General features: G+C 39.8%; 2 protein-coding genes across 2 annotated transcripts in view; both read left to right on the top strand.

Annotated features, from left to right (window-relative positions):
- LOC136399231 (zinc finger protein 432-like) overlaps positions 1–15,900 on the top strand; it is a 191,094-nt gene that overhangs the window by 29,252 nt on the left and 145,942 nt on the right.
- On the top strand, positions 1,934–11,666 carry LOC136399236 (zinc finger protein 615-like). The gene is made up of 4 exons (XM_066374233.1): positions 1,934–2,033; positions 2,895–3,021; positions 3,299–3,394; positions 9,606–11,666. Exons 1-4 carry the CDS (start codon positions 2,019–2,021, stop codon positions 11,465–11,467), a joined length of 2,100 nt encoding a protein of 699 aa, XP_066230330.1. The 5' UTR covers positions 1,934–2,018; the 3' UTR covers positions 11,468–11,666.

A 15,900-nucleotide genomic window follows, 5' to 3' on the forward strand; every position in this document is an offset into this window, starting at 1 on the left:
TGTATATATGTTTTGGTGTTTTCAAGTGAAAAGCTTTTGTTATAGTTGATTTCTTTCATTGAGTTGATAATGTTATATATAGGTTAGCCAGTATTGAAGCTGTATTTACACATATTGTATATGTATATATGTCCTGATGACATACTATATATCTAAAACAGCATATATGTATATTGTATGTACGACTATTGTATGTATAAAATATGATATATTTTTGTATCGGAACAACAAGAAACAGATGTTGATCCACACAAGTAGCCAAATTAAGGAATCTTTATTTTGAAGCCAGCAACCGCACAGAGACCTAAGTCAGTCAAATTACGCAACCCAGAATTCAGTTGGAAGTCACCTTTTAAGACAAACTTAAACACTGATTGGGGAATAAGGAATAGGGGAAGCCTAGCAGTAAAACAAAGCCTGGAACAAGCTCATTTACATTGCTGATCTATAGGATTAATTCAGGGACAAACATTCTGGAAACCCCTGCATTCTCTTGATGGTTGTACGAGCTGTGACCAGGAGTGAAACCCACAGCCCTGGCTTTTCTGCACAGTGCTCTAACACACTTAGTTATCCAGGTAGCTTTGGATGAGGTTTTAAAAATTTTTTCCATTGATTTGAGAGAAGCATCTTGTCATTGTTCCACTTAGTCTTTTCATTTTAGTTGTGCACTCATTCATTGCTTGTCCTTCCGATATGGCAAGGTTGTGGGTTTGATCCTCGCTCAGGGCACATACTGGAGTCAAATAATGAATGCATAAATGGGTGTAACATCAGATCTGTGGTTCTTTCTCTTCAATATCTCTCTTTCTCTCTGTCCCCCTCCCCCAAATGTATCTATAAAATATTAGGCTCAGACCTGTGGTGGCACAGTGGGTAAAGCATCAACCTGGAACGCTGAGGTCGCTGGTTCAAAAGCCTGGGTTTGCCCAGTCAAGGCACGTATGGAATATAATGCTCTCTGCCCCACCTCTCCCTTCTCACTCTCTCTCAGTCCCTTCTCACTCTCTCTCACTCTCTTTGTCTCTATTCTATAAAATGATTAAGTAAATAAACAAATAATTTAAAATATTTTTTTTAAAAAAAATCAGTCTCTGGCAGATTAGCTAAATTGGTTAAGAGTTTTGTTATAAAATGACTAAATTACAGAATCAATCCTATGCCAGGGTACACACAGAAAGCCAACACTGAGTTCATGACTGAATAAAAAACACGTAAAATCTTCTCTCCCCCTTCTTTTTCTCTCAATTTCTCTGTCTCTAAAGAAAAAAGCCCTGACTAGAGAGCTCGATTGGTTGGAGCATCATCCTGGAGCGCAAAGCTTGCCGGTTTGATTCCCCAGTCAGGGCACATCCAGGAGCAGCTCTATGTTCTTGTCTCTGCCCTCCTGGCTTTCTCAAAAAAATAATAATAATAAAAGAAAAAAAACACTGATGATGTGCCTAGTGCATTATTTTCTCCCTGAAATGAGTGCAGTTACGGGGTGTTCAAAATCGTTTGAAGAGGAATCCGAGCACATGTGGTTTAAGGAAAACAGTGCCCAGATCCCCTCCTTCCATGTGGTCAGCTTTGTATGAGTGATTTTCCTGAGACTCCCCGGCCCCTGAGGATGGTGCAGGGCTGGCTGTCATAGCCCGGGTCTCGGTTGACAGTCACTACACTTAAACTCCACAGGATAAGGGGGTCCTCCACCACAGTTGCAAGCTGAGGCTTGATTGGCCAGAAGGATAAATTTCAGGGACACGATGCAAAGGGACACTAGCGATACTATGGTCACTGTGTGAGGGTGAGTGCATCTGGGCCCAGAGGAAATATACCAGTCACTGAATTTTCTCCTCAATCCACAGGTCCTGACTTCCCGGTGCTATAGCGTCACGAGGAAGATGTTGTAGAATTGGGTATCAGCATCTCTGGTAACACCTGAGTGAAGACAGTTTCTGAGCTGAAATTTAGAGCAGACTGACAACATGCCACACACACCCTCTTTATTTCCAGCTTTTTTCCAACAATAGAAGAAAATGATTCTGTCTCAGGTGACTTTGGCTTTTTTTTTTTTTTTTTTTTTTTGAGAAAAAGTGGGGGGGAGCAAGATAGGAAGGGAGAGAGATGAGAATCATCCACTTGTAGTTGAGACACTTTAGTTGTTCATTGATAACTTCTCATAATTACTTTGTCTATGAGTTGGGCTTAAATCAAGTCAGTTACCTTCTGCTCAAGTCATTAATGTGAAGCTTAAGCCAGGGACTTTTTGCTTTACGCCTGTGACCTTTAGGCTCAATCCAGCAGCCATGGGGTCATTTCAATAATCGTACTCACACGCCAGCAACACCACAGCAAAGCTGGCGAACGATGGTGCTCAAACCAGAGACCTGAGAGTTTCGAACCTGGATCCTCAGGTCTCGGGTTGATGTTCTATCCACTTTGTCACTGCCTGGGTAGGCATTTGTGTTTATTTTAAATTTTCTTCTTCAATATGCATTTGTAGAACAGTATGAAAAACTACTTCAGTTAATCTGAGAAATGCTGAACTATATTTTAGTACAATTTCTCTTTCACATTGCATAGTCTTGTGATCAGATGAAAGCATAGATGACTAAATGCACAATTGCAGACCACACAGTGGGGCAAAAGTATGTTTGCAGTTGTTATTATGTGTAAAACGGAGTTTATTCTTGTATGATTGTTTCTGATTGTATTTTTTGTAGACACAAATGTAAACCTACTTTTTCCCCAACTTGTATTTTACTAGGTATGTGATTATTCAGTTTTATAATAAAATAGAACTTCTTTTGCTCTATACATGTATTAGATAAAGTGAAATTGGACAAAAACTAACATTTCTTTTGCATCATCAGATGCACATCACACCACTAAATAGCACGCTGCTGTTACAGGGATGCCTGACATTTCACGATGTGGCTGTGAACTTCACACGGGAAGAGTGGCGGCTCCTGGACCCCGATCAGAAGGACCTGTTCCGGGACGTGATGTTGGAGATCTTCAGCCACCTGGTGTCAGTGGGTGAGGACAGCTTCCCTGTGTCACTGAGAAGGTGCTGTTAGTGGCTTTTCCCCCTAAGTTGCCTAACTGTTCTGAATAACTACAGTTCTCTGAGAAGAACCTCAGATCCTTCCATTACCTTAGACAAGAAGGTATAATATTCTGCCTCCTGAGACAACAGGCTTTATGTTACAGATGCGAAGCATGTTCCATTCTTAAAATGTAACCTTCTTCCTCTTGACCCACCCCAACCCAGTTCAGTAAGTTTAAGTCTTGTTTCATTTTTCCCTCTGAGCAGGGTATCAATCCAGCAAACCAAATGTGCTTTCCAAGTTGGAGCGAGGCGAAGAACAGTGGACAGTAGGGGATGGACCCCAACATCTGCTCTGTCCAGGTGGGTGACAACTAGCCAGTAAGTCGGGGGGCTGAATGGCAGGAAGTCATATTCTAGTCAGAGAACACATCAGACCTGTATCATTGGATAAAGAAACCAAACCACCCCTTCACCTATGAGAACCCTTTTTATTTCTAGAAATTTAGAGGGAAACATACCCTTTTTTTCTCATTGAGTAATGACACCTATTGATTTCATCTACATCATAGTTTTGTTTGTGTGCTTTTATTCTAACATTCTCAGATTTTACTCCCTGTCTTGGCCACAGAGTCTCACCTTTGTTACCCCCTCTGTTTCTGAGAAATTCCATTTTCTGCGCTTCTTTGGAAAGATAGAATTATGAATTCGTCAGTTTTCTTTCTACTCAGCCTTTGTGCCCTGTTTGGAAATAGTGATTTTCTACCATAAAATCCATCCACACGATGGATACTGTCTTGCCATGAGAGTCTGGTTTTCATCATGCATTCATTTGTTCTTCGCCTCCCTTCTCTCCAGCTTTTTTCATACTCAGTTCTCATCATTGTTAAATGTTTCCTCTATTCAGGACGTTGAACCTGTATCGGTACTTTGAAATGGACTCCCAGATTGACGTCTCCTCCAGTGTTGTCTGATGTGCGCTTCCTTCCTGTGTATCCTACTTGTTGTTATGACAGCTGACCTCTGACTTCCTATTCTGTGTGAGAGCAAGAATCATCTTCTTTCCATTCTTTGTAAAATTTAGAATTGTGCGCTAGACATTTTAAATTACATCTGTCTTAGCATCACCAGTGATGTTTGCTACTTTGTGAGCTCTCTTTTTGTTTTGTTTTACTCACTTATTTTTTTCTATGTAGCTCTCTTCTTAAAGACCTCTATTGCTTCATTTAATTAACAGGAATAGATCTTGTTACCATGCAGCACGAGTTCCAGCTCAAACTAGTTGTCAACTTATGAGTGCTTCACTTGCGATCCTTCCTAGTTTTCCTAAATCAGATTTTCTTTCTTGGTAGATGTTATCGCTGCCTTTCTTTTTCCAAAGCTTCTGATTTTACATCATATACCTAGTGGTTTTATTTAGATTTAATTTACATACTAATCAGTTTAGCCACTTAAATAAATAGCTAATATGTTTTTAGGTTATTCCTTTAGTCATACAACCATCAGGTAATAATTTTGGAACATTTTATGTGTACACATTTTCATGGTGTGTTTTATACTCATAACTCTGTAGCAGCTTTCAAAATTGTAAAGAGTGAATTCTCTGAGTGTATTCTTGTCTTTCTAGGTTATTTTGAGGTTGGCCGGTTTTCTTAGTGGTAGAGCGTGGCTTTGGTGTGTGGAAGTCCCAGGTTTCATTCTCATTCTGAGCACAGAAGAGAAGTGCCCATCTGCTTCTCCAACCTTCCTTCTCTTCTTCTTCTCTATCTCTCTTTTCCCCTCCTGCAGGCAAAGCTTCATTGTAGCATGTGGGTGCAGGCGCTTAGGACGGCTTCTTGGTCACTGCTTCAGGTACTAGAATGGCTTCAGTTGCAATGGAGCAACGCCCCAGATGGGCAGAGCATTGCCTCTTGGTGGGCTTTCCAGGTAGATCTTGGTTGCTGGAGTTTGTCTCTTTGCCTCCCCGATTGTCACTTCAGAAAAGTACAAAAGAAAATAATACAGGTCATTTTGACATCCAAATTTTTCCATTTCTATTTGAATTTTAATATCTGCCTGTCAATTTCTGCAAAACTAACCAGCTAGTGTTTCAACAGTGATTACATTGAGTCTGTCTCATTGGTTAGTACTTTTGTCTACAACATACTCTTCATACTAATCCAGGATTATTACGTGTTCTTTTGTTTTAATTAGGTCTTTGATTTCTTCCAAGAACATTTTCTAAGATTTAGAATAAATCTAATGCCAGGTTCACCAGCACTGCAAAAGTGGGTGGTTTTTATTAAAACATTCTCCATCATGGACCTAGGTCCTCCACGTCCCAGTCTGATGCTCTATTTTCTGCACCACGGCCTTGTCAGGCTAGTCTTTGTTAGATTAAACCTATGTGTGATTTTCTTTATTATGCAGAAAATGGAGTTGTTTTATTGATTGCATTTATTATTTATTGTTAGGACATTAAAATAATATTACCTTTTCATCAAATTTTGATGACACTATGTGCCAGATAATGAGTCCCAAGTTTTCTGTCGTATAAAATTGCAGCTGCTCTCGCACTGACCTTCATGATATGCTGTCATCTAGATGAGAAAGTTTGTCCTCTTCTGAAAGACTCTTTAATGTGTTCCATAACTCTGATTTCCGCCAGCATGCTGTGATTATTCAAGTCTTTAAAACTTGCGTTTTGCCTGACCAGGCAGTTGCACAGTGGATAGAGTATCGGACTGAGACTCGAAGCACCCAGGTTTGAGACCTTGAGGTCACCAGCTTGAGCACGGGCTCATCTGGTTTAAGCAAAGCTCACCAGCTTGGAACGCAGGTGGGTTTTGATGCCATGAGCAAGGGGTCACTCGGTCTGCTGTAGCCCCCGGTCAAGGCATGTATGAGAAAGCAATCAATGAACAACTAATGTGCTGCAATAAAGAATTGATTTTTCTCATCTCTGGCCCTTCCTGTCTATGTGTCAGCATTTATCCCTTTCTCTGACTCTGTGTCTTTGTCAGAAATAAAACAAAACAAAAGCAACTTGCATTTTGAGCCTGGTCTGTGGTGTCCCACGGGAGAAAGCTCACAGCGGGAACACTATGGTTCCCATGTGGTAAACCACGGGCTTGAATGTTCAAGGCACATGTGCAAGTGGAAGCTTCCTTCTCCTCCCGCTTATCTGTTTCTCCCTCTTCTTTCTAAAATGCATAAAGTCTAAAAATATCAACTTGCGTTCTGAGCCTGACCTGTGGCTGTTCAGTGGATAGGGCAGTGATGGAGAATGCAGAGCTTGCCAGTTGGAAGCCCTGGGCTTGCAGGGTCAAGGGACATGCGGCAAGAAATGAACAACTAAAATGAAGCAACTATTAGTTGATACTTTTTGCCGCACACTAGCTCTCATCTCTCTATGTACTATCAATAAATAAAGTCTTTTCTTTTTAATTTAATGAGAGAAGGGGAAGCAGAGACAGACTCCTACGTATACCCCAAATGGGGATCCACCCAGGAAGCTCACTAGTTGCAAAGCTCTGCCCACCTGGGGCCCTTGCTCTGTTGCAATCAGAGCCATTTTTTCGTGCCTGAGTTGAAGGCCATGGAGCCATCGTCAAGCCCAGAGCCAAGTTGCTACAATCGATCCAGGGGTACAGAAGAGGGATTAGAGAGAGTCAAGTGACAGGTTCAGGTAGATGGGTGGAGAAGCAGATGGGCACTTCTCCTGTATTCCCTAACCAGGAATGAAACAAGAGACATCCACATTTCAGGCTGAGGCTTGACACTGAGTCAACCAGCCAGTGTTGTTTATTATTATTATTATTATTATTATATCTTTTCCCATATTAGCAGTTGTAAACCTAAGTTTTCCCCACGCGTATTTTCTGATAACCTCCACTGTTTTGGTTTCTATCGCGTCTTTTACTATCTTTCACAGACTGATTGCCTTTACTTCTTTGCTTGAAGTTTCTTCCACTGGGTAGTTACTAAACTGGGTGCCCTAAAAATTAATTCACTTCTAGTACTATCTACTTAGAACTAGTGTCAGAACCTACCAGTTAAGAGTTCATTTCCACAAGGTTTTCTTCACTTGTGATGTTGATTTGTGTGTCCGGATTATAACCTGCGCTTCTGACCAGTTGGATAAGTTGGAGGTTTGCATGAACTCTTGCTTGAATTCAATTAATTTTCTAGAGCTGCATACAAAAGTCAGAGAGATACTAATGATTACTCATTTCTTTTAAAGGAGACAGATGAATAAGTATAAGGTCTACCGGAAAGTTCTGTTCGTTTTTGGAATAAAACAAAATACAAATTTTTCTTACCATCAATAAACTTTATTAAATAATATAATTGCCATTATTATTAATGATTTCTTGCCAGCATGAGGGCAATTTGTTTATCCCATTTTTGAAAAATGTTTTATCTTTTGATGCAAAAAATTGAACCAGTGCTTGTTTGATATCTTCTTCATTTTTGAATTTTTTGCCCTTCAAAAATTTTGTAAAGAGAAGAACAAGTGATAGTCAGAGGGTGCTAAGTCCGGGAAATATGGGGGATGCGACAGACATGCTTCTGTAGCATTTCTTCCTTGTTAAAATTCGTAAAAATTACAGTGGCGTAAATAAACTTTACCAGTAGCCATGGACACACTATCGCTTCACACATCAGACTAATGTGAATCAACTTTGTTTTAGTTAATTTGCTATGTCAGTATGTATACATTAAGTGATAAAAATAGAGAGGCACACATGTGCCAAATAAACGTGCTTACGTTTCGAAACTTGTGATAGAAATGGACAGAACTTTCCGTTAGTCCTTATACATAAGACGAGGTCTGAAGTATTCCTCAGTACAGGCCTTTCTCTGCCCATGGAACTTTCTCTGCCCAAATGATCCATGTACCAGGCACAGGGATATGTTTATTCATCCAAAAGCTGATCAGATATGAATAAAAATTTTCATAAGAGTTTCTAGCTCTAGGCCATGTTTTCTTTCCTAGAGGACAGTTGTTAGGCCTGAAGGTAAACCTGCATTCTTTGGTCCTTCTGGTAACTAGGTGCATCCTGAGGCCATGTAGGAACCCTGGTCTTAGTCTGCTCAGTAGCATACATTCAGCCTTTTTTGAAATGCTTTTTTATGCAGAATAAAAGACATTCTTTCCACTTCTAAAATTATGAAGTTCCGCGGACCAGCGCAGCTCCAAATAACGGTGCGGAATTGAGGAAACACACTTGTCAAAACAAAACCGATGGGACCGAGAGGACTCTTCAAACTGCCCGGCAGTATCTGAGTGCCTCACAGCCCCAGTTGGCTTTATTATATAGACCTATGCAGATCAAGGACCCTGATACAAAGTTGCACATCAAAGGCTAAGACAGGAACTTTCCCAAGGCAAAAACAGGATACATTAGTGAAATTTACAAACATCTGAAACAAACAAAGAGTCAGAGGAAGGGCATGTATATTGCTTCCTGCAACCCAAGGAAGGAAGTGGAGTGGGTGCAGATACTCAGCATCAAAGCCAAATATGGAGATGGAGGGGGGAGAACTTAGCCCCCTGCCAAGCCTCGAATCTATAATGGCTTTTTGCCATTAACGGTCCACAACAATGAAGGTTTTACAAATTGAAGTGTCAGGAACAAAATTCACCTTGTCTTCACTAAGCCAGTACAAAGACCAGTCTCCTAACATTTCGTGTCCTGCAATCTCATTTGTTCTTGTCAGACTAGCATACTCTGTATTCTGGTTTGCATCCAGGTTTGTTCGGAATTTAGCCTTGGAATCCACATTGCTGCTGGTAGTTGGGCTGGCTCTATTATTTTTTAGGATCCCATGGCTGGTTGTAGAATTTGTGAATGAATGAGGTGGCCACATTTTCCCAGTAAGAGCATAGCCATAGGAAGGCATTCCTTTTCCCAAGTACCATCCTGAGGCTATGTTAAAATCCTATAGAAATTCCCTTCACTAGCATAATCTCAGCAGTTATTGAAAGGAATTGTTTTGGCCCTGCCGGTGACTCAGTGGATAGAGTGTTGGCCCAGCATATTGCATTCTCCAGATTTGATTCCTGGTCAGAACACACTGGAGAAGTAACCATCTGCTTCTCTTCCCCATCCCCCATCCTTCTTTTCTCTCTCTTTCCCTTTCACAGGCAAGGGCTGACTTTGTTCCAGCATGGCACCAGGATTTCAGGATGCCTGGGTTTGTCAGTGTACATTTCCCAAGGGCACTGAAAATAGCTCATTACTTTAGCATTGGCTTCACATGGGGTTGTCATATATGATACATCCAGGTCAGAGCAGATGCGGGAGTATGCCTTCTCATTTCCCTATGTCTTGCCGTAATAGAAATAACAGAAAAAAATGAAAATGGAACAATTCTTTCAAACAAAATATGCTTCTATCACATAGGAACCTTCAAGAGGTTTACAGGCTCTGTGACTAGAATCTGAATGACTAAGTATATTTCTTGTTTTTACAACCCGTGGGGTATCACTAAAGACTTACTTTACAGAAAGTTGTTTCATAACAAATTTGAATTTCAAACTAAGATTATGAAAGATTATAGGATGATTTACTGTTCTCTTCTTTCCTAGAAATCCAGAAAGTTAATGTGCCTTTGCAGAGTCCCTTCCAAAGTCCAGGCATTATGAAGAGTGGAGAAGAATGCTGTAAAAATGATATGTTTGCAAATATTGTTAATCAAAGGGAAAGCCAGTCCCTATTGAGGAAACAATGCGATATGTTGGAGATGGGTGGAACACCTTTAAAATCAAAATTAAGTTTTGAAAACCAAACTAGAAGTTTTAATTTAAAGAACTCTGTTCCCTTGCATGAAGATGGGACATTCATTCCACATCATAACCATGAACTATTCTACACTGAAATTAGGTTGCATCCCAGTACTAAGTCCATCGAAAATAAGTCCAAGGTCATTCAGCAACACGGAATTGACAATGGAGAGGAAGCCCTCACATGCACTGAATGTGGGAAAACTTTGGTCAAGATTACTCAGCTCACTGATGATCAGAGAATTCATAGTGGAGAGAAACCTTATGGATGCCCTCAGTGTAGAAAAGCCTTCCCCCGAAAATTCAGTCAGAAAATTCGTACAGGACTGAATCAGACTGAATACAATAAATATAATATAACCTTCAATAAATCACAGTTGAATATACATCAGAAAACTACTGTGGAAAAGAAACCTTACACATGTTGTGAATGTGGTAAAAATTACATTTACAGATATCTGCTCAGGAATCATCAGCAAACTCACACAGGAGAGAAGCCGTATGTATGCAGTGAATGTGGAAAAGGCTTTCTAGAGAAGAAGAATCTGATTGTACATGAAAGGTCTCATACAGGAGAGAAGCCGTATGTATGCAGTAAGTGCGGGAAAGGCTTTTCAGATAAGAAGAATCTGATTGTACATGAAAGGATTCATATGGGAGAGAAGCCTTATGTATGCAGTAAGTGCGGGAAGGGCTTTGGAGTGAAATGCCGACTGATCATACATCAAAGAACTCATACAGGAGAGAAGCCATATGTATGCAGTGATTGTGGAAAAGGCTTTGCAGTGAAGAGTCAACTGAGTATACATCAAAGAACTCATACTGGAGAGAAACCGTATGTATGCAGTGATTGTGGGAAATGCTTTATACTGAACAGTCAACTGAGTATACATCAAAGAACTCATACTGGAGAAAAACCATATGTATGCAGTGAGTGTGGGAAAGGCTTTTCAGGGAAGCGTGAACTTATTATACATCAAAGAACTCATACAGGAGAGAAGCCATATGTATGCAGCAAGTGTGGGAAAGGCTTTTCAGGGAAGCGTCCACTGATTGTACATCAAAGCAGTCATACTGGAGAAAAGCCATATGTATGCAATGATTGTGGGAAAGGCTTTGCAGTGAAGAGTCAACTGAGTATACATCAAAGAGCTCATACCGGAGAGAAGCCATATGTATGCAATGAGTGTGGGAAAGGATTTTCAGGGAAGCATCCACTGATTGCACATCAACGCACTCACACTGGAGAAAAGCCATATGTATGCAGTGATTGTGGGAAAGGCTTTGCAGTGAAGAGTCAACTGAGTATACATCAAAGAACTCATACCGGAGAGAAGCCATATGTATGCAATGAGTGTGGGAAAGGACTTTCAGGGAAGCATCCACTGATTGCACATCAACGCACTCACACTGGAGAAAAGCCATATGTATGCAGTGATTGTGGGAAAGGCTTTGCAGTGAAGAGTCAACTGAGTATACATCAAAGAACTCATACTGGAGAGAAGCCGTATGTATGCAGTGATTGTGGGAAAGGCTTTGCAGTGAAGAGTCAACTGATTATACATCAAAGAACTCATACCGGAGAGAAGCCATATATATGCAATGAGTGTGGGAAATGCTTTACACTGAATAGGCAACTGAGTAGACATCAAAGGACTCATATGTGAGAGAAGCTGTATGTATGCAGTGAATGTGAAAATGTTTTTCACAAGTGTGATCTAACTGTACATAAGCATGCTCATTTGTTAGTGACACCATGAATATGCAATGAGTGTGGGAAAGGCTTCTTCATGAAGAATATTAGTATATAGAACCATAGAAATTATACAAATGCAGTGATTATCATAAAACTTCTCCTTTAAAAGAATTCATTAGATTTAACTAAGAGATAAGATCGGTGCAGGAGCAGAGTTGAAAGCATCAACTTCCACAAGTTGCTTCCCATATGTGCCTTTATCAGCCAGGCCCAGGATTTTAAACGACGGACCTTAACTTTCCATGTTTGTGCACCAATGCAAGTCAGGTATTTTGGTGAAGGCTTTAAGAAGATATGCATGATGGCCTGATCAGGTGGAGGTGCTTTGGATACAATTTGAGCGGGGATGCGCAGAATTTCGTTTTGAAACTCCTAGGTCGCCAGCTTGAGTGCAGGCTCACCAGCTTAAGCACAACGTTGCTGGCTTGAATGTGGGATCATACATTTCACTTCATGGTCGCTGGCTTGAAGTCCAAGGCCAGCTTGAGCATTAGATCATAAACATGACCTCAAAATTACTGGTTTAAACCCAGGGTTGCTGCCTTGAGCCAGGAGTCATTAACTCAGCTAGAGCCCTCTAGTTAAGGTATATATGAGAAAAGAATTTATAAACAACTGAAATGTCAGAACAATGAGTTGATGCTTCTCATTTCTCCCTTTTTGTTTGTAGATGTATGTCTGTGTTTCTGTTTCTAAAAAAGAAAATGAAGATATGCCTCATGGAACATCAGTGATTTGTCAGAAAAGACTTCATTTACATATACTGAATGGACATTAAAGTTTTATTGAGTAAAATTTGTCTCATTATCCATTAGAGAATTCACACAGGAGAGTAATCCTATAAATGTCATGAACGTGGGAAACTATCAGTGCAACGTCAAGACTCAGTGTTCATCAAAAAACATAAAAGAGAGGCTCTGTGGGTGCAGCAATTGTCGGAAAACTTTTCTCACTTGTTTCTTTTTGTTAAACATAAGAGAATCACAGGACACTGCTTTGTGGATGCCTGTTGCCAGTTGTATGCCCTCCATATAGATCTATGCAATGAAGAATAACTGTAAAAACAATAAAAGATGAGTAACTTATAGCAACAAACATGGTTGTATCAGTTCTCATCAGTTACCTCACATAACAATTGACAAGACATTCTGATGCAGTCGGCCTTGATCATATTTTAGAAAATTGTAAATAAAATGTGTATTCTGAGAGAAATCCTATGCATGTGACAGACTACGAAACCGTGCAGTTGAATGTAGACTGTCATTGGAGATCATCAGAAATCATGAGTGGATGTTTCTAATTGTGGAAATGAAGGGTCAGAAAGTAAGACCACAGGAAATAATGTCAGTTTACACTGGTGAAATACTTTCATGTGGTACTGAATATGGTGAGGTTTAGCACTACCTCATGTTCCTCATCACTTGACATGAAATCCATGCAGATATAATTGAAGACATTGAATTTGGTGGTTTTAGCAAAACCTCAGATAACTTGGAGTAGAGAAGAATTCTTCAATGAAGAAGCATTCTGCCATGAATCTAAACAGATAGTACCCCTTCCAAGCAATTTGGGACAGAACACCTTCAGCCATATTTCTTTCCAAAAAATCTTTATATGTTTATTTGAGCCAAACTGATTATATTGTATATATGCTGCGAAGCATGATGCCAAATGCTCCAGCATCAACCTCGTTTCTGTTTACCTTGTAACTGAAATAATAAAAGTAAATGGAAATTTACTCTCAATGTGAGATAACTTGAATGTGTACAACAGTGTTCTGCACCTGTTTCAATATAGAAATATTTTCTTTTTTTTAATTTAAAATTTATTTTAGAATTCTTGAAGTACTTCAAATTTAATATGTTCATTTCAATTAAAACATATTTTGATTTGTTGACTTTTATATGTGGCATTGATTGTTGTATAAAATCAACAACTTTAGCTTGACCTCTGGCACAGTGGGTCAAGGATGGACCTGGAATGCTGAGGTCTGAATCCCCAGGATTGCCTTGTCAGGGGACATACGAGAAGCAGCAAATATGAGGTGATTTTTTTTTCCTTGTTTTTTATTTTTGTGAAGTGGGAAGTAGAGAGGCAGAGAGAAAAACTTTTGCATTCACCCTACTGGAATCCACCCAGCATTCCCACCAGGGCAGCAGTGTTCTGCCTATCTGGGGAGATGCCTCATTCCAACAAGCCATTCGAGGGTCTAAGGGAAACGCCTGGGAGCCATCCTCAGTGCCCCGGCCAACTTTGCTTCAGTGGAGCCTTATCTGTAGGAGGGGAAGAGAGAGAAAAGAGCAGGGAAAAGATGGATAAGCAGATGGGCTTCTGCTGTGTGCCCTGGCCGGAAATTGAACCCCAGGATTTTCAGATATGGGGCCAACGCTCTACAGCTAAGCTAGTTGGGCAGGGTGAATTGACGCTTTTTAGTCCTTCCCCATACACTGCGTTCTGTTTCTTTTTTCTGAGATCAATAAAACTTTTAAGAAATATTTCTAAGTAATTTTTAATTTGTTATTTCTATTTTTTTAAGTGAGTGAAGGGGAAATAGACTCCCACATTCACCCCCACGGGGATCTACCCAGCAAACCCCTTCTGGCGTCAGTGTTCCAATCAACCAAGCTAGCCTCACCACTGGGGATTAAAGCTCGAACCAATCATGTCACTGCCAGGGAGAATGGAAGAGAGGTTGTGTAGTGTTATAACCCTTTGCATGACCTTGGATGGGAACACAGCCAACAAGAAAAGAATGTTTTGCCAAGAGAATTGTTTTGTGACTGAAGGCCGGTCACTGAAACAGGTCTATGTGTCTGAAGGTAGTTGCTGGGCTTTTTCTCAGTAAAACATTCTCATAAGATTTCTGTACTTTCCAAGGTTATCCCTTGAGATAAAGAGAGGAATGTTGTGGGAACCATAGAAGCAATAGCAATTAATGCATTTTGATATTATATTGTTATTAAGCTATCATGCAAGTGTACATGTATCTTTAAGTAAAAGTTATGCTTGATGTTATGCCAGTTTCTCAGTAAACAAGCTTTTTGAAGTCTTGTGAGTAAAAATAGGACACAGCGTGAACTCTGGGCCATTTGCTTGTGCGAGTGGTGGTGCTTTGCTAGTCCACGATGATTTCATCTGCTGATCTCTCTGCGCCCCCAACTTAGAACAGTTTTGGGTTAAATTTTTCTTGTTATTTTCAGAGTAAAAACGTAAATATTACCTTTCCAAGGAGATCAGTTGTAAGAGATTTTGATATCTTCTACCCCTAGTTAATTTTGTGATAAAGACTTCAATTCTGAGGTGTCTGTTCAAAAGTGCCGGACCACTCTTTAATGAGGTGAATTTAGTACAACCCGAAAGATGGATTAATATCCAAAATACTTCATCAGTACTCCTAAAATAGAGGACATCATTGCGAAAAATGTGACAGAGAAATGGTCACAAAATAGAGAAAAATCTGAGGAAAATTGTGTCTAAATGTAATATTGTGATTTAAATCGTGCAACACATAATGGACGGTAGTGTAAAACCTTATGAAATCAGAGTGGAAACTCTGATTTGGTTGCATATTATACCAATGCTAATTTCTCAATTTGACAAATATATTATGGTGATATAAAAGGTTCATGTGATGGGAAGCTGAATGAAGTTATATATGAACTTTTTGTAGTAATCCTTAGTCACTTTTATGTAAATATGAAATTTCCCCAAGAGAAATGTTATGACTAGGTTTAAACTATTTGAATTAAATCTCAAAATTGAAAAAAAACTTAGGATATAATTTTATTTTAGCTTCTCATAAACATTTTCATATTTCAAAATGTTTATGGCTAGCTGTATGTAATTAGTACTAAATGGGTATAATAAAATTATGGGTGAACTGGTAGGAAGTTAACTCGAGTCACATAAAATGTATGCATTAACAGAAGGTTTACATTAAAGTGGACAGACACTTGGCATTTCTCTCTACCGTGTGCTGGTGCCTTTCCCCACCCTTTCTTTTTCTCAAGGTGTGTGTGTGTGTGTGTGTGTGTGTGTGTGTGTGTGTGTGTGTTCTTAAGCCTCATGGTTCCTTCTTTTGCCTCTGTAACTTCTTTCCTGAAGCCTTTCCTTTGATGGCTCACTTCAACCTTTGTTTTTCTCTAAATAAAGTTTTTTTTGGCCCTGAATTGTTTGCTGTGTCACTTAAGAGCATTGTCCTAAAACAAGAAGGTTGCAGGTTTTATCCCCGGTCAGGGCAGAGAGGGGAAGTGACCAGAAGATGCACAACTGAGTGTAACAACAAGTGCTTCCCTTTCCCCTCTCCATCTCTCCCTTCCTCTGTCTTTTAAAAAAATCAATGAA

Source organism: Saccopteryx leptura, chromosome 3 (genome assembly GCF_036850995.1).
Source record: "Saccopteryx leptura isolate mSacLep1 chromosome 3, mSacLep1_pri_phased_curated, whole genome shotgun sequence".
Taxonomy (NCBI): domain Eukaryota; kingdom Metazoa; phylum Chordata; class Mammalia; order Chiroptera; family Emballonuridae; genus Saccopteryx; species Saccopteryx leptura.